Raw genomic sequence first — 25,105 nt, 5'->3', positions numbered from 1 at the left:
AATCAAAAGGTGATGTTTCCTAGAAAGTTGATCACCAATTTTAATAATGTAAAGTAGGCGGAGTTTATGTAACCCTGTATTATTTTAAGATTCTTGGTCTGCTCAAATGGGTCACTGAACCATGATTGGATTTTAACTTCTGAGTACATACCTATTTCCAAAGGTAAGAAGCGTAAAACACATAGGCATATTAAACCGCAAAAATGTGGCTCAGAAACGGAAAAATACGCAGTTCAGAGAGCACAACTTTTCTGGAAATTTAAAATGCCCAATTTCCGCACCAAATGAAATGGCTGTCATCAAGCACCAATCAGAAACGAATATGGGTTCCTACGACTTCCGTTAAAAGTATTTATTTCTACCTACTTCTCATACGCGAAATAATATTAAATTCAAAAGTAAACCATCAGAGTCAAACAATCAAATTTCACTATCTCAGAGTTGCAGGATTTTTAATAAATCAAAAACCTAAATTACAGGGGGAGAAAAGAAAAAAAAAATCGAATTTGATTCATATTATCTATTGTAAACCAGCAACAATTCCACATTTGAATACAATTCATTATGACCAACATCTGTGAAAATTGATAGAAATCAGTGATTTGACTGCTGTAGTACATCACTTTCCATCGTTTTCCAGCCATTCCGGCGCTTTTGAAATTCCTTTGAGTCCATGGACTTCTTAAAAGCGGGCTTGTCCGGGATTTGGGCTCCAAAAATACCCAGATAATCACCTTGTAATCTACTCACCCGGTACTTTCAGAATATTCATTTTAAAGAAAACCCATTCAGTCATTAATGAACTGGTTAAAACGAAATAAAATCCAATTTCCAAAAAAGGTTACCTAAACAAGTGTGGTACCGACCTATAGCCATCTATATATCTGCAAGTCGGCAAATGGATATATGTGATCAGGCCCGCCACATCCCATCTCGGGCCCTGGTACCAGTTTTAAGGTCCGGGCCCCAAGTACGGAGGGGGGGCGGGGTCCGAGGGGCATCCCTGAGGAATTTTAGAATTTATACGACTAAATCGGACGCATTTTGAAGCTTCCATAAAGAATTTTTCCATCAATTACTGCAGAAAAATTATGCTTTTTTTTTTTTTCTACTTTCAGCACAAAATACTTACGAATTGTTGCATTCAAAACATCTGGAAAATTATTATTATTTTTTTTTGGGGGGGGGGAGGGGCATATGATACTATTTTCAAGTCTGTAAGGGCCAGGCCCCCTTGGACTCCCCCTTCGTTTATCTATGGCAAGGGAGTTGAGCCATGAGCCATTGAAGTCGAGGATGCCCAGACTGGGGACTCTTAGCATCTGACGACGGAAGAAAATGAAACGCAGTTACTAAAAATATCCCTCTGTGCTGAAAATCTTGAAAATAGATAGGAATTTTACAGTTGAAAATTTAAGAAGAATTCTACAGTGCCCCAGCGTGTGTCGGAAAATCTATTCACCTTTTGCGAAATTTTTAGGGTAAGTTTTTCACTTTTTCTTACGAAACAAGGGTTGCATGTGAATTCGTAGTGGTTTTTCAAGGGTAACACGGGCCCCTTCCGGGGCCCGGGTCCCGGTACCAGGGACCTAGTATCCCCCCTCCCCCCTTGTGGCAGGCCTGCCTTCATGCACGCTGGGCTTGTAGATTTCCTCTGACATTTTTGCAGTGGTGAATACATAGCTGAAGTGCGCTACAGCTAGAATTGTATATAGCAAATGGGTAATTTTTATAGAAGGATCATAAATAAACAAGTGGTTAGAAATGAAAACAAAATACTATGCACTGTGCAAAACGATGATTCAGATATCGGAACTTGGCTGTTTTGAAAACGCTTTCAAATGCGGCGTGATACCTCCCGCATTCCGGAGAGGTCGGATAGTTGTATCGTTGCGCCGTAAGAATGTGACGGAAGATTTTAATGGAGACACCCTCCATGCACGCTGGGCTTGTCGATTTCCTCTGAAATTTTTGCAGTGGTGATTGCACAGCTTAAGTGCCCTTCAGCTAGAACTGTATTTACAAATGGGTGGTTTTTCTACGAGGATTAAAAATAAACGAGTGGCACGGAACATAACAAAAGAATAACTATGCAAAACGATAATCCGGGTATCGGAACTTGGCTGATTTGAAAACGCCTTCAAATGCGGCGTGATACCTCACGCATTCCGGAGAGTTCAAATAGTTGTATCATTGCGCCGTATGAATGCGACGGAAGATTACAATGGAAATAGCCTTCATGCACGCTGGCCTTATCGTTTTCCGTTAACATTTTTGCAGTCATGAATGCGCTTAAGTGCGCTTCAGCTAGAATTGTATTAAGTAAATGGGTGGTTTTTATAGGAAGGATTATAATTAAACAAGTGGTTAGAAATGGAAACAAAAGAATATGAACTATGCAAAACGATAATCCGGGTAATGGAACTTGGCTGATTTGAAAACGCCTTCAAATGCAGCGTGATACCTCACGCATTCCGGAGAGTTCAAATAGTTGTATCATTGCGCCGTAAGAATGTGTGGGAAGATTTAAATGGAAATAGCATCCATGCCTGCTAGGCGTGTCGATTTCCTATGACATTTTCGTAGTGGTGAATGCATAGCTGAAGTGCGCTGTTGCTAGAATTGTATGTACAAATGGATGGTTTTTTTACGGGGATTAAAAATAAAGAAGTGGCACGGAATATAACAAAAGAATATGAACTATGCAAAACGATAATTAGGGTATCGGAACTTGGCTGTTTTGAAAACGCCTTCAAATGCGGCGTGATACCTCACGCATTCCAGAGAGTCCAAATAGTTGTACCATTGCGCCGTAAGAATGTGACGGAAGATTTAAATGGAAATAGCCTCCATGCACGGTGGGCGTGTCGATTTCCTTTGACATTTTTGCAGTGGTGAATGCATAGCTGAAGTGCACTCCAGCTAGAATTGTATTTAGCAAATGGGTGGTTTTTCTACGAGGATTAAAAATAAACGAGTGGTACGGATTATAACAAAAGAATATGAACTATGCAAAACGATAATCCGAGTATCGGAACTTGGCTGTTTTGAAAACGCCTTCAAATGCGGCGTGATACCTCACGCATTCCGGAGAGTTCAAATAGTTGTATCATTGCGCCGTATGAATGTGACAGATGATTTAAATGGGAATAGCCTTCATGCAGGCTCGCCGCATCCCATCTCGGGCCCTGGTACCAGTTTTAAGGTCCGGGCCCCAATCTCGGAGGGAAGGGGGGTCCGAGGGGCATCCCCCGAGAAATTTTAGAATTAATACGACTGATTGGACGCATTTTGAAGCTTCCATTAAGAATTTTTCCATCAATTTCTGCGAAATAATTATGTTTTTTTTTTTTACTTTCAGCACAAAATACTTACGAATTGTTGGATTCAAAACATCTGGAAAATTTTTAATTTATTTTTTTTTTTTTTGGGGGGGGGGGGCATATGATACTATTTTCAGTTCTATGAGGGCAAGGCCCCCCTGGACTCCCCCTTCGTTTCCATGGCAAGGGAGTTGAGCCATGAGCCATTGAAGTCGAGGATGCCCAGACTGGAGACTCTTAGCATCTGACGACGGAAGAAAATGAAACGCAGTTACTAAAAATATCCCTCTTTACTGAAAATCTTGAAAATAGATAGACATTTTCCAAGAAGTATCCTTCTTTGAAAATTTAAGAAGAATTCTACACCGAAAAAAAAACACAGTTATTCTACCGTTACCACGGTAGTAATGTCACACGGGATTCCACGGTAGTAGAACCGTGGATTTTGATTCTTGTAACGATGAGCACAGTGATATGACCGTGTTCACCGTAATATTACTGTGAGCACAGACATACTATTATGAGCATAGTTATGCTACTGTGCTCATCAATAATATTACCAAAATCCACGGTTCCACTTCCAAGGAATCCCGTGTGACAGTATTACCGTGGTAACCGTCGAATAACCGTGTTTTTTTTTCTCCGTACAGTGCCCCAGCGTGTTTCTGAAAATCTATTCACCTTTTGCGAAATTTTTAGGGTAAATTTTTCACTTTTTCTTACGAAACAAGGGTTGCATGTGAATTCGTAGTGGTTTTTCACGGGTAATACGGGCCCCTTCCGGGGACCCAGTATCCCCCCCCCCCCTTGTGGCGGGCCTGTAGGTATGTGATATTGTGCTGTTGTCGATCTCTGTTAGTATGCTTTCTGTCATTCTATGTTTATTGTTTCGTAATGCTCTGTAGGCTCTCATACAATTTTCTCTAAATTCTTTCACTCATTTAACTTTATTTACAGATAATTTCAAGGAAATATTTTGATTATTTTATTTTTCTAAAATGAATTGTACGTAACAGGATTTTTAGAAACGTTGGAATTAAGAGAGATCTGCATTTTTTTACTTAAGCCATGGATGTCCTCAGTTGATATAATTGTTTCCGTCCAATACACTTAGAAATAACCAAACTAAGAGAAAAGACAGCACATACTTTATACAGGGTGTCCCAGCACCCATATCAGGCCTTTTTTCGGTAGATTTAGGTCGAACTAAGTCGGCGACCGCGGGGTTGATTAGGGAATCGACCCCAAGGAACCGAATTTCATGGTCTCGAAACCCCCCCTAGGCCCCTTTGAGAGATAAAGGGGGGTCACGATAGAATTTCGATTCGATGTTGTTAGAATTGAAAAGTACGGAAAATTTCACGTTAGATCGACCCCTGAAAATCCAAAATTGGACCACTTTACGCCCAAAAATGATCCTTTAAAGAGGGGGACAGCGGCCCCATCCATAGTTTCCCTTTGGTCAAAAGTTGATGCAGCTTCTCCGAAGAAAGGTGGTTTACCACGTAATCGACCCCAAGGAATTCGACTTTCATGGTACCGAACCCCCCTAATTTCCTTTGGGGGGGGGGGGTAAATGGAGAAGGCAAAATTACAAAAGTCGGGGGAAATTTTAGCCCCCCATTTACCCCCCCCCCCCCCCCCGAGGGAGGCTAAGGGGGCTTCGGGACCATACAGATCATTTCCAACCATTCGAAACCATGAAATTCGGATTCCTTAGAGTCAATTCCTTATTCAACCCCGCGGTCGCCGACTTCGTTCGACCTAAATCTACCGAGAAAAAGGCCTGATATGGGTGCTTTGGGACACCCTGTACTTGAAGCAACATGTAAAGAAAGTAAAAAAGAGGAAGAATAAGGTAGGTAACAATTATTAGAATCAACATAGGATGAATACTACCATCAGTTGCAAGAATCAAAAACGGAGGGTGGAATTTCAGTGATATTATGAGCCAATATTGTACCTACTCAAATGACTCTGAAGCTCCAGAAAATGTTTGCAAGTTTTCAAAAAATAAATATTATAAATTAAATTTTGGAGGAAACAATTAATGACTAGTTTTACTTTATCCGAGAAAAAATGGCAAGACGTCAGCAGATGCAATTTCCGAGTCTAGCCAAAATAAAAATAAAAAAATTCATACTGAATGACTAGAATCAAAGTACTGACATATTGTTATTCTCTTAAGCTTAGGGACCGTTCATAAATTAAGCAACGTTAAATTTCTGATATTTGGGATATTTCGACCCCCTCCCCTATTCCCCATCTTATAACGCTTTTTTGCGACGTAAGATCGTATCCTTTCACAACTACTTAATACTCTATGCCTTTAACAAGTTATGAAAAAAAATGGCGTGACGCTCTCCTCAATCCCCCCCTAGAGCGTTATGTATTTTCTGAACGGCTAGTTTCCAATTGCTGGTAAATTAGAAAAATCAAGAATTTGCATCAGTTTACTTACGAATGATAACTCTGAAGTCTTGTAATTACTTCTCTGTAATCTACAGACACCATTTTTCACTAGTCACTTATAGCCCTCAAGACAAATACCTAAATGCAAGCCATTCCTTAAAAGGCACTAAGGCTTGAGGCGAAAGATTTAGTGAAAAATTAAATCCAAAGGTCTTACACTTATCCAGAGAGGTAATGTTTTAAAGCAAATTTCACTCAACTGTCAGTTTGTGGGCACATGATTCCATGACTCGGACAAGTAATCCTTTGTCCTAGGTATCACATCGTAGGTAGCCATGAATTCTCATAGCCTAGGTGGCTGAAGTCAATACATTGAGTACTTATTCAATTAAACAAATTTCATTCAAAGAGGTACGAGTACGGCAGGTTCGTGCGCTTCAGTTGAGAAGGTTTCTGTTGATTAAAATTAGGCGAGGGGAAATTTTTTTAGAATTTTTCCCAACCTCATGTAAACAGCGAAGACAACGCACCTGTCATACCTCGAGATACCTCCCGGAATACCCACTGGTTCCTCTGCAAGTGAGTATCGATGGCTGAAGTCGAAAAATGCGTATGTCCATCGCAATGTTCCAAAATTTTCAATTGTGTTTTATTTTGTAATAGGAATCGAACCAAAATGTCAAGTTTAAATTTTCTCCGTGATTATTTTCTAATATAGGTAAATAGAGATAATTTCCTGCAAATTTCTTGGAAAAGATGTCGTACGATGTATTTTTAAAGGAAACTAGGACATGATCGGAGATTTGCAACACCGCAATCGGAGTACGTATTTTTCGACTTCAGCCATCGGCACACCGAAGAGTTATAGGTATTGTATATTGCCATTGGCAGGTTAGCTCGATTCTTGGCCTAGGGCCAAATCTTCTTTTAGGAGGATCTTTTCATAATCGAGGACCTCGTTAGCCATCTCGCGGAAGGTGATTGGGTAGTTCTGGAGGTTGTGCTCGTTGAAGTCGACCGGGTAGGAAGCATTGGGTGAGATATTGCGAAGGCCACTTTGGTGGGCCTTTCGGGCGAGCAAGTGGAACGTGTATTGCTCCCGCCAACCAGGCCAGTAGCGCTGGAAGAGCAGTTGCTGGAACTTGCCGTCATTCCCGAAGAGGACTTTCACCCGGTGCACAAGGTCCGGACGCCGATGCAGTATCCATGTCGTTGGTAGTTCCCCTGCGTTGTAGTACCACAAATCTGTTTCGTACATGCCTTCATAAGAGTGGAGCCATAGGTCTAGGAACCGCGCTTCACGGTGCGCCACAATTATCTGGGTCCCTGCAAGTATCAAAAAGATCAGAGACATAGACTATATCTAGCATTAGCATTTATAACCAATAGCATTGGCTGCTATAAACATGTTTAAAAAGTCGTTAATTTCATAGAGAACTCTCCCAAAATATATGGATAACTAGGGGGCTACGCCCCCTGGCCGCTACGCGGCCCAACCCCCTGAAGGCGCTCCGCGCCATCAATGGGCCGCTTCGCGGCCCTATTTTTACCCTCCTATCAGTGTTAGTTTTATTTTTTCCCTAAAAAATTACGATATGAGGTACTTATACTTTAATTTTAAACTTTACTTAAAATTACTTTAAAATTAAAAGGACGCGTTTTGGAATGACTGCTTGATGAAATATTGCAGTAAAACAATGAACAATGATAGTCAGGTAATAATTAATGTTTTATGAGTTGGGGATCGAACCCACACTGAGTTTCAAGCGGACGCAGTCGACGTCTTACACGACTCGGCAACCGCTCATCGAGAAGACTGTAGCGCGAATCTTGTGTAGATAAGTGTAGAGCTGATGCGCAGGGCTACACAGCTACTGCGCAACCTCGTCGACCACTGCGCATCCTCCCGCGCATAGCGGTAGTAGTACTGGAGCATTCTGTAAACTCACTAACTTTTATAACGTGATTTTAAAAAAACCTGGGTCCTTTTTCCAAAATATTATTACAGCGGGCTCATCTGGGGCCTATTACCTGTCGATTTACGCAAAAATCATGGAAATCGGCCCATTAGAACGCTCAAACAAACTATGACAAAAAGTATAAATTTACATTGTTTAAATGGGAGAATTCGCAACTTTACCACGTATTATAAAAAAACCTGGGCCATACTTTGAAAATCTGAAAAGAGTTGGCTTATCTAGAGACAATTGCCCGTCGATAGCCGCAAAAATCATGAAAATCGGCCCGGTAGAACGCTGGAACTAAGCGTTACCAAATTCGCAAAATTAGGAGGTCTTGGAGCACTTGGATATACACACACATACACAAACTGTAAGGATATCAGAGTTAGGGAACCTTTTTTTGTTTTTTCACGTAAAAACGCCATCTCGCAATTTTAAAAAGGTAAATTTTTTTCTCTTTAATTTAGAAAATTTTAACACAAATTTCACATGAATTTAAGGTAGAATCGTAGTAATTTATACCCAAGGCTGGATCAAGGATGGCGCTCACAGGGCAACTGCCTCATAGGCGCCATTCCAACAATGTCACCAAAACACGAGTGGGAAAAAAAGATGAGGAAAAATGGGGGAGAAAAAAAAAGAGTGATGCTGATTATCCCTCCATAATTTTTTTGCTAGAACCAATATAAAGTACGTAAATCTTTTGCCGGACACCCTCCACTCGAGGCTCACCTTCAATTTCACCGAATAGGCAACAAACATATTGGAGAGCGGGAATAGTTATCTATTCGAAAAATAAGTACCTACTTACATAAATTTGCATCGCTCCGTAACCTTGGTTAAACCGATGAACGATGTTGTTCTGTTAACCAATTGGCATTTGCCAATTGCCAAATGCCAATTGGTTTACAGATATAACACGATGCATCTATCAAATGATAGGTATGCATTTGAAGTTCGCCTATACAATTTCACCGTATGCAACAAATATACTGCAGCTAGAGCGCGAAACGTTATCGATTTACCTTCCAGTCTGGGTTTCGAATTGGATCAAATGAAGTTAAGCAATCGCTAAGTTTATATGTAGCTTGGCCTTTTGTGTCTCTTCGAAAATGGGCGGATTTTTCAGATGCTCTTCTAAGCTTAAAAATTCGTCTTTCTTATAGGCTCATCACCGAACTACAAAAAACGCTCACATAATATGCCTTAATTTCCTACCATGGATCAGTTGCGCTGGTCTCCGAATCGTGTTTTGATGCTTGATTCCTGATATTGATCAGCTAAAAATATTAAGATCGATCCAAACAGCAACTTTCTTTTCAACATTAACAGAGATATCGCGCTTTGAAAAATTCGGATTATGACGTCATCGACGGCGATAGTGACACCCTTGGTTTCTGCCACCTTGCAATCGGCTCCGTCGTGACCACCTACCGCCCCGCCCCCTCCCCATGAATCGAATGTGTTATTTTCTCATTTACAATAGACCTTCAGGTACCTCCTTCATTAAAAATCAAGTTTTTTCATTTAGGCGCATTTTAAAATCGAAGAACGAAATACCTATTAGCCCCATTAAATCAATGTAATTTATTTTGAAGATGTTCGCAACCTCTCGGCGGCACGTGTTAATACTGTCGGAGAACGAAAATATTCGGCAGGTATCGTATTTGGATGATGAGGAACAAATTTAGGGAGAGCCTCGGTTTATTGGGAGAAAAAACAAATTTCCCATGTTAACTTTGACCATCCTAGCGATATATCGGTTAATACTCAATGTAGAAAGTTGCTGTTGGACATATACTACTTTTTTAAGCTAATCTACAAGAATCAAGCATCAAAACACAATTCTGAGACCAGCGCAACTAACTCATTATTTCCCTCCATTGATTATTTCGCTAGAGTCAATAGAAAGTGCCCAAACCTATCTGCAGTTATCGTCCTTTTAAGGTCGCCCGCCTTCAATTTCGCCGCATATGGCAAAAAAAACATACCGGGAAGTCTAGTTAGCCATTCAAAGTTTACGGTCATCTTCCTGTTCTATAAACCATGAATAAACATGTGCCAATATGTGTTTTTCATAATTCACGTCAATCATTTGGAAAAAAAAAAAAAAAAAAAAAAAAAAAAAAAAAAAAAAAAAAACACACACACACACACATTATGGATCTAAAGTCCAGACTCTGGAAAACATCGACAAGAAAAAGTACTCTTGATTCAATCAGAATCTAGCTTAAATCAAGAACCAAGCAGCCTCTTAATTTAAGCGGATTTCGTTTTGATTCAAGCAAAAGTCCGATTGAATCAAGAGTAGGTATTTTTTCTTGTCAATGTTTTCAAGAGTCTGGGACTCTCGATCCAATGTGTTTTTTTTCCAGTGCCCAAAATGTATGGAATGAGATATGGTATGAGCGTTCTTCGAAAAGGGAAAGATAATTCGTAAATTAACATTCTGGATGTAAAAAAAGTGTGCGAGAACTTATAAATGCTGAATTACCCGCTACAGCACTTAATTTTCCATCTTGGTATTGCTGAAGTAACTGCTGTGGCAGGTATTTTAGCATATTGTAAGTTCTCGCACACTTTTTTTACATCCAGAATGTTAAATTAACTTCAATTTTTTTTCGGTGTACTCCCACTCAAGTATAGTTTTGTTGCCTAAGCAGCAAAATTGGAGGCAAACTTTTAATTGACGATATCTATCAATAGATTAACAACGTAGTATCGGCTTGATCAAGGCTCATGGAGCTATGTAAATTTGAGGGTTTCAGAAAGATGTTTTAAATTTATTTCAACGAGATTCATTATGTGCACAATAAGACGTTAGTTTTCAAATTGGCTATACTCTCTTGGTTTGAGTGATGAAGGATCTAAATTTGCAAAAAGCAAATTTGCAGTAGAAATGTAGGATTAAAAGTTACAGACCATAAGCGGAGGCACGAAATCCAGCCATCACTAATGAGTAGACTGAAGTTAAATAATGAAAATCGAAAATGTAAGGCAAAAATATGAGAAGGTGTTGACAGAGACTTTGGGTGACTTCAACGAAAGAGTAGGAAAGTAAACCATGGAGCCAAATTCATGAGAACCCTTGAGGTTTACCTACCTACTTATTTTGCTAATAAATCCAAATCAGCTACGAAGGGTGCTAGGTCATTTTTCCTAAATTTTTTTTTCCCACATCAGGTTTTCCTAATATTTTTTTCCTACTCCGTTTTTTGTCCCATCACAGTAAGTCCTACGCGTGAGATGTCCCACTGACTTTTTTCCTAAGGGTGTTTGTCCCAATAATTCAATAATAATTGAAACGTAAACATGAGAGTAGCAGAGGGAAATATTCCAGAGTATGTGTAAAATTTCCTCAGCGAGCCGAATTTGCACGTGGACGGGAGAAAGAACTATCTGAGCCTCCTATATATACCCTCACAAGGAAGAGGATGAAGCTCCACTACTTATTGCGGGCATGCGGCCACAACTTTAACTTGTGAGGTACCTATGTTGTTTTTTAAAACTGAATTTAGGACACATGACCTGGGAAAAAAGTCAGTGGGACATCCCACTTGTAGGGCTAACTGTGATGGGACAAAAAACGAGTAGGAAAAAAGTATTAGGACAACTTGCAGTAGGAAACAATTTTTTAGGAAAAGTGACTTGCCACCGCTACGAAGTATAAGTGAATCGGAGTTTTAATAACATAGCCTGACTTTAAACATGAGGTCCAAACATAATATTTATTAAACGAAAGACAAAACCATGTTCTAAAGCCTCAACTCACGTAATTTAGGTACGAATGCGTCATTGTGAATTGAATTTAAATAGTTGGGATTATCTTGACTAACGTTCATAATACAACTATCGAGCTGCAACTTCTTCAGAAGTTAGTAACGGAATAAATAACGACAGCGAGCCATATTATATGGATGTATTTATGCTGAAAAGCGCTAGGTATATGCTACGATTGCTACGCGCTAACCCTACGCACATAGTTGCTTTTAGAATAAATAAGTCCGTATCAAAGCTCATGGAGGGCGATAAGCAAGGTTTTCCGAAGAGATAGTTCTTTGCTTTTAGAGTTCGCGATTTCCGGTATGTATGTCGCGCCGCAGTGTCTGCACCTGTACAATGGAAACATACGAAGGGAGAGGACGCGCGCTATAAATGATACGATGCAGAGATACAACTATTCGTGCTCGATGGATGTGTGTGTTGCATCTGTGAAATTGAAGGCGCGAAGCGTGAACTTGATCTCAATGCTCCGCTCCATACTCTACTGAGGTGTCGCTCAGATTTGGGAGAAAAGTTAAAAACGAAGCTCGAGCACGTCTCTCTTGGCTTTTAGAGTAGCTTCGAAGTAGCGAGTCACGGGCTTTTTCTTTTTTTCCAATTTGATGTCGGATTCTTTTTTAGGATTTATTTGCATAATCTAAATGCTTGTATATATCGCGGCGCTTAAATCGCCCAGGAGAGATCGTCAAGTCAATTGGGCCCAATTTGGGATTTCTAGGGGCAGTTGTAAAAAAAAAAAAATTCCCGGCACTCAATTTTTTCCTTCGTTTTTAAGTTAATGTCTCTATTTCTAAGTTCATGGTATCTAAAATTGCTCAGGAGCGTACTTCTCTTACTTCCTGAGAATTTTGTTCCAGATGCGATTTAATACCCAAGTGGCATTTTTCAACGGAATAATCGCAATATATTGCAATTTCATCGGCGATAAAATCGCTAGGATCATCAACATCTGAGCGATCATCCTCGATCTTGTTGCAATATAATCGCGATTTTATTGCCCGGCAATTTATCGCGATATTATCGAAACAAAAATCGCGATATGTGGCGATTTGATCTCGATTTTATCGACGAAAATTGATCGCGATTTTATTTAACAAAAAATTGCGATGCATAGCGATTTAATCGCCATAAATCGCAATTTTTCATTCGATAATATCGCGATAAATTGCCACCGATATAATCGCGATAATCAACCGATAAAATCGCTATTTATCGCGATCACTGCTACTTGGGTATGGAATGTTTTTAAAATCAGACTTGTTTCTTGGCGTGTTATTACGGAGGCGGTCGCTCGTGAAAAATGAGGAGGTAGGGTTTGTGTGCTCATCTCACCCAAAAATTGTTCCTCGTCCCAGCCAATAGCCATCTCGAAGTGGCGGAAGAAGTCAAGACTTTTAACAACGTAGGAATCGTTGTCGAGGAAAATTCCGCCGAACTGCATGAGTACTTGAATTCGAGCTATATCGCCACCATGAAAAATGCGGTAGTCCTCTCTGATCGTCTGGTTGAATATCTCTTTAGGCATTTCTATCTGACGCAAGACTACCCGCTCTGAAAACTCTTTCAGCTGCAGCAACCGTTCCCAATACGGGCCTGCGAAAATTGGAACATAGACGTTTTGAGTAGGTATGGTATACTGACTCTTAACCAAGTAGCACAGTGCAACGCATAAATTGAAATAATTTTGCAATTTACTACAATCGAATTGCAATTTTTGTACATAATCTGATCAATAAATCGATTTTAAACGACCAGCCAAATGAGTTTTGTGTAAAAGCGGCAAGCGAGCTGTTTGCGACGCAAAATAAATTGCAGCTTGTTTCAATTTTATTGAAATAGATTTTAATATGAGGAGAAGCCCCTGCAAATAGTGGATAGACAACAAACACAACCGATACCTCAGCAATAATTTTACCGTGGAATGTATAGCAGCCTGTGTTTCTTGGAGATCTTCCAGGCAAATAATGTGTTGAACACCAACTACATCCCTGAAAGCAGTCTGACTTTTACCTTATATCCATTGATTGACTCAACCGGTTTGTCACGCACAAAAACAAATAGCAAAACAAAATTTAACAAGGAATTTTTAACAGCTATTGAGAAAAAAAAGTTAACGTTTTTTTCCGTTGAAAGACGTGAGGCTCGACCCCCCCCCCACCTCAAGATCGTGTTAGGGGATGCTCAGATCACCACTCCCCTCCCTTGAGTAGCTTACGTAATACTTGAAAAGGCCGTTACAGAATGGGCCTGTTGCAAACTTTTGCTAGAGCAAAACTAAGAGTTGTTTCTTATAGATAATGCCTCAAAAATCACGATGAGCGCATCGGCAAACTCTGAAATGCATTCATAACTTCACAATCTGCGTAAGAAATTTGCGGTTTTTTGAGCTTCCCGCTTCAAAAACGATACTACGGCACAGGTGAACATTTTGTAAGAGGAGTCGTTCCATCGTCGGCAATAATCATCATAGCCGACGCCAATCCGCCAAAACACGTTTGATGGGACGAGATAACACCTGAACTGGATTAGACCAGATAACAATCGGTGTGTTAACGTTCATATTTTCCACGCCCGAATGGATTGACCTTGAACTCTCCTTGAATTACGCGCGGAACTGCGTGCAAGCGTCGGCCATGATGAATATCGCCGACGATGGAGCGACTCCTCTAACAAAATGTTCACCTACGCCGTAGTATCGTTTTTGAAGCGGGAAGCTTAAAAAAACGCAAATTTCTTACGCAGATTGTGAAGTTATGAGTGCATTTCAGACTTTGCCGATGCGCTCATCGTGATTTTTGAGGCATTATCTGTAAGAAACAACTCTTATTTTTGCTCTAGCAAAAGTTTGCAACAGGCCCATTACGTAAATTATTATAGGGGGTCTGAACTCGTCTTAAGCGTTCTTTCGGGAGGAGGGGGGGAGGGGGTGTCAAGTCTCACGTGAGCCTCCCGAAAATTATATTTTTAAATAAAAATAATTCTCCCTACTTTCTCCGTTATTTTCTCGGGTGGGGGGGGGGGGGGGGGGTTGCCTGGCCAGTCTCACGTGCTCTAACGGAGTGGGAAGTTTGTCTCACGGAGCAAGAACTAGGGAGAAGGGGGTACAGAAAGTCAGCCAAAATCATAGTGAAAAAAAGGAGATGGTCGCATTTTGGGAATCTTGGATTCAGTCGATGACGTAGATCGTTACGGATGGTTTTGATCATCGATTCTCTCGGAAATGTTGTCGTTTATGAAAAAAAAATCACATTTTGGATTTTGCTGAAATGTCGACGCCATTGTATCGACCTACGTCACGGGGTGAACAATCCTCAAGATGCGACCACTTCCTTTATTCTTCTATATGGGCCAAAACGCCCCTCCTAATATATACTTGATCGGCTCCTTACCTGATAGTTGGACGTTTGAGTGGAAATAAATTTTGTCGGGTCGTTGATTGCGAAGGGCGGCAAGAACGCATACAAAGTGGATGAAGCTGACCGTGGGCTTCTGGAAGACGATGAAATGGACCAAGTTGGGAACGATTGGCGTGGGGGCACCAGTTTCATTTGTGAGACCGGACGCGGCGAAGGGATTCGGAAGGAACCGAAGCCGCTCCAGCACGTCCCCCGGGGGCCGCCGTCGCCGAAAAATCAGCCAAAGGCTCACCACCACCGCCCCCGTTAGCAGCAAAGCCCAAATGCGCCTCCACTTCCGCAGCTTATGACGGGTCTTCTGCAATGACATTTGCCTGGAACACAAATCCAAGACGCCCTGCTTAGAATGGGGCTCTTTGTATGCCCCGGCGATTTGCGGGTTTAAGTATTTCAACCTCTACCAATTCTATTATAGTGCCACTATTTTTCTCTGAAAGAAACTCACCCTAGTCGCGAAGAGAAAATTCCCGGAACGAAGCTGTGAAAATGCAGAATTTCTGGGTGTTCTTCTTCTTTTTTTCTCTCTTTTTGTTACAATGACTTCTTGCACCAGTTATTCGTCATTTTATGAATAACAACAATTTTACGTAAGTATATGCATTTTTCATAAAGTGCACTTGCTCAGTTTTTAATGTCAAATGTTTTGTTCTTTATCTACGTAGTTTTTACCATTAATAGGTATGAGTGATTTTCAGAATTTACCGAAATATTGAAAAAAATTTAGCAACATTTTTTGTCATAACATTTTTTAAACGTAAATTTCACTCACATTTTGCTCAAACAAGAACAAAAAAGCAGGTTTCCCAATTCGTACATAATTTAAAAAAAAATTATACTTTTTAAACTTCAAATTTAATAGTCAATGCTCTCAAAGCAAGCTCTAAAAAACCTCTCAAAGTTGAGGCCGTGATAGAGAGGATCCCCTAAGGTGAGAGAATCCATTGAGCATGGAGATATTTAAACTGAATTTTGAAGGACTCTCATCACAACGTAGGCGATCTCCAGTACGGCCTCAATTTTAAGAACTTTCTTTGAGATTGGGAATTTGTTTCAGAGAAAACCAGTGACCCCATCTTACGTGTTTTTCGCGAAATTTTACATTGCCTAGGGTACTTACAAATCGCAAATTCCCGTATTAGGTACACAAGAACTCCATTTCATGTAATACACCAAAAGCCCTATGAGGACATTCAAAAAATGTTCAACCTTTCAAGGAAGGGGCATCCCAGTTGCAACGGCAGATGTAAAAACTTTTTAAACGTTTGCAAATTTTAAAACAGTTAACTTTTCAAGCCATCGAGACAGGGCCGGATTTAGGGGGTGGCCACATGGGTCGCGGCCCATGGTGGCAAATTTAGGGGGTGGCAAATCTTGCAATTTTTTTAAATGTAGGTATAAAAAAATCGGATTCAGAAAAAAAATTACAAACGAGAAAAGGCGACAAAACCTCTTATTCCCGGAGAGTACAGTAATTTCTAATTTTGCCGTCTTTCGGTGATACAAGAGACAGCACCTTTAATTAGTCGAGTTAAGATAGAAACCAAACACGCAATTACGCCTGGAGCGGCGCGGCGCAGCTAGAGAGCAATAATGACTGGACTTGAGATGAAAAGGAGAAGCCCTCGCGGCGCGGCGGTCGGCATGAAACACATATTAGCGCCTACAAGACTGCATAAATACTTCACGCATCGCATCAAACGCAGTGCGGTCAGCGTGAAACGCATAGCGCCTACAAGACTGCATAAATACTTCACGCATTGCGTCAAACACAGTGCGTTCAGCAGCGGTTGGCGTGAAACGCACAGCGCCTACTAGAGTGAAGAAATACTTCATGCGGTCAGCGCGGCGGCGGAAGTCAACCATCTACAGCATAGCGTTACGAATTCGTAACAACATATTTTCGGGGTTTTAAAAATTGAATCTTTCCTCTGTGCCTTGATTTTGCAAAATTTCATAAGTTTTTCCTTTTTTTGAAAAAGTGATTCCCTTAACTTTAAACTTTGAATAAAAATGCGGTACTCAATTGTTTTCATGCAAGCTATAAAATAGATAAGAGTCCCCTAGAATCTAAGATCCAAAATTAATCCATGCCATAGAAGGTTAAAATTATTAAACAGCATTTATGTTTGTTCTTTCATAATTTTTTCGTTCATTTCTCATAAATGGAAGGCCTTGTCCACACAAAGATAGGTTTACGGCACTTAACTTTCGCGCAAAGTTCCGTGAATTTTTGCTAGAAGTGTTGACAGGGCTTTAACAAAAAATGTATGCCCAACACGAGTAAACGCGTCTTATGCACCCCTCCGTGGGTAGTTGCTGAACTCGGCACTTGTGATACTTCTCTCCCGAATGGCGCGGCGCTTGTGATACAAAAGTACATCAACTTTAATCGATTTTTATTCATACTTCTACATTTTTGTTCTAAAAAAATTATTATTTTTGTCTGTGAATGCATCTCGTCATTTCGAAACTATCCATGACTCAATTTAGGTAAAAATGGCGCTTGTGATACCTACTTTGGCAGGAATACGTGGCGATATGTTGAGGGCAACTAAAATGGTTTTTTGATGGTGACATGTCGGCATTTGGAGACGGGACTTCGTCTGTAATGAAAAAATTTGCCGGGTGATGAAGGTTAAAAGTAACGTGCACGACAACGTCATGTCCAGCGGGTCGATTGTTGAATCGTTATATCGAATGACCTCGATCGATAAAAAGCATTGCCAAGATAGGGATTTATCGATTGAGTTCATTCGATTGTTGAACTGTTATCGAATGACCTCGATCGATAAAAAGCATTGCCAAAATGGGGATTTATCGATCGAGTTCATTCGATAACGATTCAACAATCGACCTGCAGGCAATCAATGTTGTATATACTTACGCCAAGAATGTCGGAGGAGAGGTTTCCCAAAAAAGTTTCGGGTTGGGTACCTCCTGGAAGAAAGCGACAAGGATATCCCATAAATGGATGGCGGCAGGCCGTCGACCAGGTGATATCACGTTCTAAGTTGCCTCATAACCCTCGGAGAGATAGGCACATACAGCGATCAAGTGTCGCAGAGCACCAGAGTGCGCTATTAGAGCAACGAACATGTATGTAACTTTTCAAAAAACGTTTAAAATTCACGACGAATGAAACCCTCTTTGGGTTTTTTTAAGTTAAATTTACTTTATAAGTAAAACTTTCAACGAGCGTTATAACTGTTATAAAAAAAATTCACTGTTATAAAACCAAATTTAACGGCCAATGCTCCTCGAGTTCGTAAACATTCCTAAAATCTACCTCGTTTTTCAGACTAATATTTAAAATCGCGAAATATATCTCATCATACGTTTTACCCGAACAAATTGAAAATGTAATAAGTAATAAAAAAAATAAATAAAAATAGGTAAATAAATAATGAATAAAATAAAGAAAGAACTTTTAGGTATAAAAATGAAACTCCAGGTCAAAACTTCTTGAGACACACTGAATAACGATTTCGCGCACGTCGCGTCCGTGTCCGTGTATTTTTCAAATATGTTGAAACGGAGAGTTTTTACCTTCATTAATATTCATTTGTATTCGCTCTGCATTTCATCTGAAAGAATACCGGTGCTGTGCCTCAAATTACGCCACTTATTTCACCGCTCGGTTAACACAATGCACAGGAAAAAGCCGTTTTAGTATGAGCGGGACCAGGAATTTTTTTTATCGAAGGGGCACCTTATTGAGGAGGATCCGGAAGGCTCCAAAAGTGCATCCTATCATGGTATGAGCGTTTGAGTAACTTCTTCCCGACTTCAAGGGAGAGGAGGGGGGAGGGTCATTGACGGAACCATTATGAAAATTGGGTCGTCCCAGAGGTGAATTTGAGGTGTTCTTATCGAAAACTGAATTGGAATGAAATTTCAGAGATGGCATAATTCCACGAAGTTATTGCGGAAACTCTCAGGATTTCTGGAAAGGGATTTTTAACATTCTAGGAAGAGCAACTGGCACCCTCCACCCCCATATTTGAAATGTTTGAATTATATTAAATTTGTAACATTAAATGATTAAAAACTGAGTTAAAGTTGACCAATGGAACACGCGCGCTCCCGCCGCAGTCTGACGGTTTAACCTTGGATCACTCTGTACATGCATGTAAAGGAAGCTTTTCAAAAAACAGAGAATGATTACATTAACGCCATGTCAGTTTGCCCTCAATTTGCGTAAAGACAATATGAGCTCTCAAACGGTCGAATATAGAACACACTAAAAAAATATCTCTCTAATTCTAACTAACCGGATAGAAGAGGTTACTGTAACGCCGTATCAGTTTGCCTTCAATTTTTAGTATAGGCAACCCGAGCTCCCACGCGGTCGAATAGTGGTATCATCCTCCATGTATAATAGTCGGACAGTCTTTGTCGGCTAGTTGTAAACACGATGACATTAAACAGAGGATGATGTCAAGAGGAAAGAGGGGAAAAAGCAAAATGATAAGGAAATGAATTGAAGAAAAGAGAAGAAGAAAAGAGATAAGGGAGAAGAAAAAAGAGGAATCGGGCAAAAGAGATACGAGATGAAGAAAAGAATAAGAAAGAAAGAGAGTAGTAGTAGTAGTAGTAGTAAAATAATTTTATTTTAAAGCGGTGCTTTAAAAGAAAGAAAGGAGGAAAGAAGGAAAGAAAAGGGAGTAAAAAAGAGAAAGAAGAAAAAGGCACGAAGAGAAAGAACGGGGAGGGAGAGAGGGGGAGGGAGGAGAGAGATGGAGAGAGAGAGAGAGAGAAAAGGAAAAGAGAATAATGATGAAGAAAAAAGGAAAAAGAAAAGGAAGAAGAGCAGAGAAATAAAAGGAAGAGAGAATAAGGATGAAGACAGGAGGAAAAAGAAGAAGAAAAGGCAAGGAAGAAGAATAAGAAAAACAGAAGAAAAATAGACGAGAATGAAGAAGTAAAGTAGAAGAAGAAGAAAAATGAGGAGGAAGGAGGAGAAAAGAGAAATGGAGAAGATTAGAAAGGAAAAAGAAGGATGAGATAAAGAAAAGCGCGACAGAAGAAGAAGAATCAGACGGATTTTAGATTTTTTTACATTTAACATTTTTCGTAGACCTTTACCACGGATTTTGGAACGAAGCTGATTGCGTCATAGTAATGAGGCTGCCAACGAAGACGTTTAGACAGATCCGGAGCTCCCGTTTGATGACCATCTATTCGGCCCCAAGGAACGAGTTGTTGGACTCCGTTTACCTGTAACCATACATGATTTTCGCAATATTCACTCCAGTTATATTAACTATTAAATAAGGAATTTAAAAACCCGCAATATAATACAACCACCTTATATTCAAGGAGTCGAGTCTTAGAGGTGCTCAGTTACATTGAAACAATGCACACTTCACCTCTCAACTCGCTTCTCAATGTATTACGGGTGCATGTTTTACCTCAAAAATGTAGCTAATTTTCGTCAAATCACCGAGAGAATCGATGTAAAATGTTTCGTTAAATCACCGAGCAAATCAAAATTTTTCGTTATATCACCGAGAAAATAAAAATTAAAAAAATCTTGAGTGGTAGTTCCCTATCCTACTAAATCTATCTATAGATTGACCTTTATTGATGTATACTTCCATTTTAGAGATGTCATTCATTGATCAAGGTCACTTTGATACCGATTCAATAATCTACTCTCAGGGAGTTCAATAACTGGCGCTACTCGGCGCGGCGATCAGCGCTCGTCGCGTCCCTAAAAAGAGGCACCCGACAGAACTAATTGTGCAAGTTAAACTGCTCTTCCCTGGTAAAAGTTGGCGATACGAGCTGCGTTTCAAAATACCATAGGAGTTCTTATAGCCGACTAAAGAAGGCTATTGAAAATCATATAGCTGGCTGTAGAAAGCGGCGAGCAAATCATATAGCCGGGCTATACGAAGCTATAAAAAAGTATACAGTCGGGCTATGGTTCCTATCGCCGGGCTTTACACTTAATCGCCATTGGCTATAAAAGGCTATAAGAAATTGTGCAGAAATTCGCGTGCTTTGGAAATCATTAAGTTTGATACGCAACTACCTTATTATTTACAAAACACATTATATTTTCCTTTAAAACATATTGTTTTTTCATCAATTAAAATGAGATGGTCCATACAGAGTGTGCAAACATTTCAAAATCATGAGTTGAAAACCGCTGACTCCGCGAGATTAAATATTAGAGCCTAATACAAAGCGGAGCGGCGAAGCATTGGCGCCTACAAACCTAACAGGGATACTTCACGCATTGCGCGGCGACGCACTGGCGCCTACAAACCTAACAGGGATACTTCACGCATTACGCGGCGACGCACTGGTGCCTACAAACCTAACAGGGATACTTTACGCATTGCGCGGCGACGCACTGGCGCCTACAAACCTAACAGGGACAACATGTGCAGAGCTTTATGGCCCTCAGAGTTCAAATAGTTGCGAGCGTCGTTTGTCAGCACCAATACATTAACTTGACGTAGTGGCGATTCTTGAAAGTTGACAACACTGTTTTTCCTTCCTTTAAATCCATCAAAAATGTATATTTTAGGTGAGGCAAGCTGCCTCACCAAGATTCGATTGTTCTACATACAGTTGAGTCGGGGAAAAACGGTATTGTCATTGTCAATGATGATGTCAATTTTTTTAAAGAACAGTGTTGCCAACTTTCAAGAATCGCCAATGAACTTGCCTACCGCAACAATCAGCCTTACATTAAGTGCCGTCTACTTTCCTCGCACCTTATTTTTTCACAAGAAAACTAAGCAACATTCTGATTTGAAATTTTGTGAGTACATTCATAGCATAAGTGAAGGAAAATTCACGAGAAGTTTCAAGGGATAGTGCTGTTTCGATTTCTGTCACAAGAAGTTAGGCAACAAGAAATGATGCTGGGTTGATTTTGATGGAATCCGTTCAACTTTGACAATGCGAGCCAGATTTACCATATAGGTGCACTAGACGCGCGCTTGGGGTCCGCATCACATGGGAGACCGGGAGACCGTACTAAAAAATTGTTCGCCTCGACACAGGCCCACCACAAGGGGGGAGGGGGGATACTGGGTCCCTGGTTCCAGAGCCCGTGCCACTGGTGAAAAACCACTACGAATTCACATGTAACCCTTGTCTCGTAAGGAAAAGTGAAAAATTTACCCTAAAAATTTCGCAATAGGTGAATAAATTTTCAAAAACATGCTAGGGCACTAGAATTTTTCTTACTTCCTTAAAGATTTCTATCTGTTTTCAAGATTTTTAACATAAATTGATATTTTTAGTCACTGCGTTTCATTTTCTTCCTTTGTCGGATGCTAGGAGTCTCCGGTCTGGGCACCCTCGACTTTACTGGCCTAATTTACTTGCCATAGACGTACGAAAGGGGAGTCCACGGAGGCTTGGACCCCCCTAGAATTGAAAATAGTATCATCTGCCCCCCCCCCCCTCGAAAAAAATTTCTAGATGCTTTGAATGCAACAATCCGAAAGTATTTTGTGCTAAAAGTAAAAAAGGGGCGTAATTATTCTGCAGAAACTGATGGAAAATCTCCGTCATGGGAGCTTCAAAATGCGTCCAAGTAGATTTAAAATTTAAAAATTTCCCGGGGGAAGCCCCCGGACCCCCTCTATGCTGGGGGCCCGGGCCTTAAAAGCTGGTACCAGGGCCCGAGATAGGATGTGGCGGGTCTGCCTCGACATAAACTTTTTACTTGGTTTTTTTTAGATAAAGGTTCTTGTTTTTTATGTGCTGCAGTACGTATAGATATGATAGACTCTCTCCGTCGTTACCCTCACATTGCTTACAAAAAATGTCTCAAATTGCGTTTCAGAGGAGTAATTATTTCAAATGTTATCGAGGGAGGCCCCCAGTTCTTCCTTCCACAGGGTAAGTTATCCACTAATCCCTCTTCTCCTGGTGGGGGGGGGGGGGGCACTTTAGGGGGGCCGCACCTCAAGCTACAGTTACAAGGACCCAAAAATCCCAGATCCGGTCCTGGTTCACAAGTATCACAGTTCGCCAACTTATCACCGGTCACACTGAGAACCAAGGCCTATTTACTTACATGCTGAACAGAGATTCTGAATTAGAAAACATCATGAAGTATGTGTACTTACCCGATTTTCCGTAATCTTCTGAGGCTGTGGTAGAAGTTATGTCATGGGAGATTCAGAGATTTTCACAAAACACATATTAATGTACGAAGTATCCCTAACCACATCTTAAAGTTTACTAAACAAGCGAGGACGCTTTCAAATGTGACGCACAGCGTGACACTACCATGTCGTAATGAGAAAAGTACACATGCTTATTCAAATGATCTCGGAGCAAATATACAACAGCCAATCGGTGGTACCAGCCTACGTCATGTGTATTCAAGCACCATTTTGAATTTCTCATTTTTGAATCACACGACTGAAGAGTACCGCCCAACGTTGCTAAATGAGCACGTACCAGTTTTTCAGTCGCCGTAACGGAGCTTTAATTCCCGTAAGAATCTGGTGACACCTGTCCCCAGCTTACGTCATAGGTCGGTAGTAGTATGTGTAGGCACGCACACAGTTACAATAAGCTTTCAAGTCGAGCCCATGTATGCACCTAATCAACTTTTTACTCTTCCAGGATCTAGGCACGGCAACAAACTGTGGAACCGGTAGATTGTAGCGCATGGCGGTACATGAGATAAGATAATCAAAGCCGAGGGGAAGGAAGCATCACACTATCGAAACTTGTCAGTGTTTTGAATATTTTCACAGCTGCGTGCCGGACTCGCCAGCACGATAGATATTGCGGTGGTTGTGGAATTATAAAAGCACTCATCTCAATGCGGCGTTTTAAAATTTCTATTTCTGATTTACTATCATGTATTTATTTTTTCAATCATGCATGTGATGAGGTGTGACCAGTGGCGGCGCATTAACTGAAAACCGTGGATAGGGGGGGGGGGGGGGGGATTTGGAAAATGAGATGGGGCGGGGTCTGTGGGGGTCTCTCTGGTCGAAAACGTCTAGAGTTTTGCGGAACAATTTTGAAAATTAGGTATGTAGCCCCAGGGTGCAGTTTACATGATTAATCACCCTTTTCACGTTTGATTTTTGGAGTGCCGAAGAAAGGAAATTTTGCCATCACCTTTGGATTAGATCCTATTAGTAAGCAGGAGTTTTACGTCTCCCCGTCTAACATTCCAAAAAATTTACGAGACGTAGCGCAAGTTCATTCCGACAGGGAATATCATCAGCGCTGCAGATCATTTTTCGAGAAGAGGTTTAAAAAAAACATCCTTGAAAACTTTAGAAGGGGGGGGGGGGGTGCTGCTGGCCGGCCGCCCTCGTCCCATACACGGGCCGCCTCTGGGTACGACTCAGAAATGACACAAACCTGGACGACAATCTCATATGCTGGACAATTTTGTGGAATATTCCAAAATAATTTCGACGAGAATAGGCGGGTTACTTTAAAATACCTCAATATGGTTACACATCTGTTGATCCTTGCCTGGCTGATGGGGAGCCGATCCGTCGAACGCGACGTTTGCCCTCACGGTGCGGTTCCTGATGTTCGTGACACAGCACACGCGATTGCGGGTCGCCTGATAGCCCACCAAAAAACGAGTTTGTTTTATGAAACGTTTCATTTCGATCTTTAAGAAACAAATTCTAAAAGGAATGACCCTGGTAAAAATTGGCAGTAGAATCCGTGTTCCAAAATACCATAGACCTACAGCCGGCTGTAAGATTTCCAATAGCTTCTATAGCCGGCAACACAATTTCTTATAACCTTTTATAGCCGATGGCGACCAAGCAACAGCCTGGCGATAAAGTGTACACTAAACGTTACGTATTACAGATGCTAGGACTTGGTGAGTTTTTAGACTACCGCTCTCTTTTTGGGCCGCAGTATCTTGATTTCATTTGCGAGGAAAGCTCCGTACTTTTGAAGGATGCCTGCCATTCCTAAAATGTTGGAGCGCCTTCAATTTCGTATGATACTGTGCACTACCACTGGGGCGAAATAGTTGCTTCAAGCGCCGCGGTACGCTGCGGCGCGGCGCGGCGGGCGGGCAGCCAGCGCTGAACGCGCATTGGCGCCTACAAACCTAACAGGGATACTTCACGCATTGCGCAATGCGTGAAGTATCCCTGTTAGGTTTGTAGGCGCCAGTGCGCCGCCGCGCCGCTCCGCTTGGTGTTATAGGCTCTAATATTTAATCTCGCGGAGTCAGCGTTTTTCA

At 41.0% G+C, this 25,105-nt stretch overlaps 1 protein-coding gene across 5 annotated transcripts; it reads right to left on the bottom strand.

Moving 5' to 3' along the window:
• Window positions 1–505: 505 nt before the first annotated feature.
• Window positions 506–23,194, bottom strand: LOC109034058 (uncharacterized). 5 transcript variants are annotated; one of them, XM_019046989.2, is made up of 5 exons: window positions 22,992–23,193; window positions 19,981–20,112; window positions 14,869–15,209; window positions 12,812–13,072; window positions 506–7,061 (listed from the first exon to the last, which is right to left on the bottom strand). In XM_019046989.2, exons 2-5 carry the CDS (start codon window positions 20,070–20,072, stop codon window positions 6,628–6,630), a joined length of 1,128 nt encoding a protein of 375 aa, XP_018902534.2. In that variant the 5' UTR covers window positions 20,073–20,112; window positions 22,992–23,193; the 3' UTR covers window positions 506–6,627. The 5 variants fall into 5 exon arrangements, with proteins under 5 accessions (XP_018902534.2, XP_018902537.2, XP_018902538.2 ...); XM_019046992.2 differs by lacking the exon at window positions 22,992–23,193 and adding an exon at window positions 17,412–17,498 and having other exon boundaries at window positions 19,981–20,114; XM_019046993.2 differs by lacking the exon at window positions 22,992–23,193 and adding an exon at window positions 17,780–17,972 and having other exon boundaries at window positions 19,981–20,113.
• Window positions 23,195–25,105: the final 1,911 nt, after the last annotated feature.

The sequence above is a fragment of the Bemisia tabaci genome, chromosome 1, assembly GCF_918797505.1.
Source record: "Bemisia tabaci chromosome 1, PGI_BMITA_v3".
NCBI classification, from domain to species: Eukaryota; Metazoa; Arthropoda; class Insecta; order Hemiptera; family Aleyrodidae; genus Bemisia; species Bemisia tabaci.
Note: the sequence above shows the minus strand (reverse complement) of the source record. Positions and strands in the feature narration are given on the sequence as shown.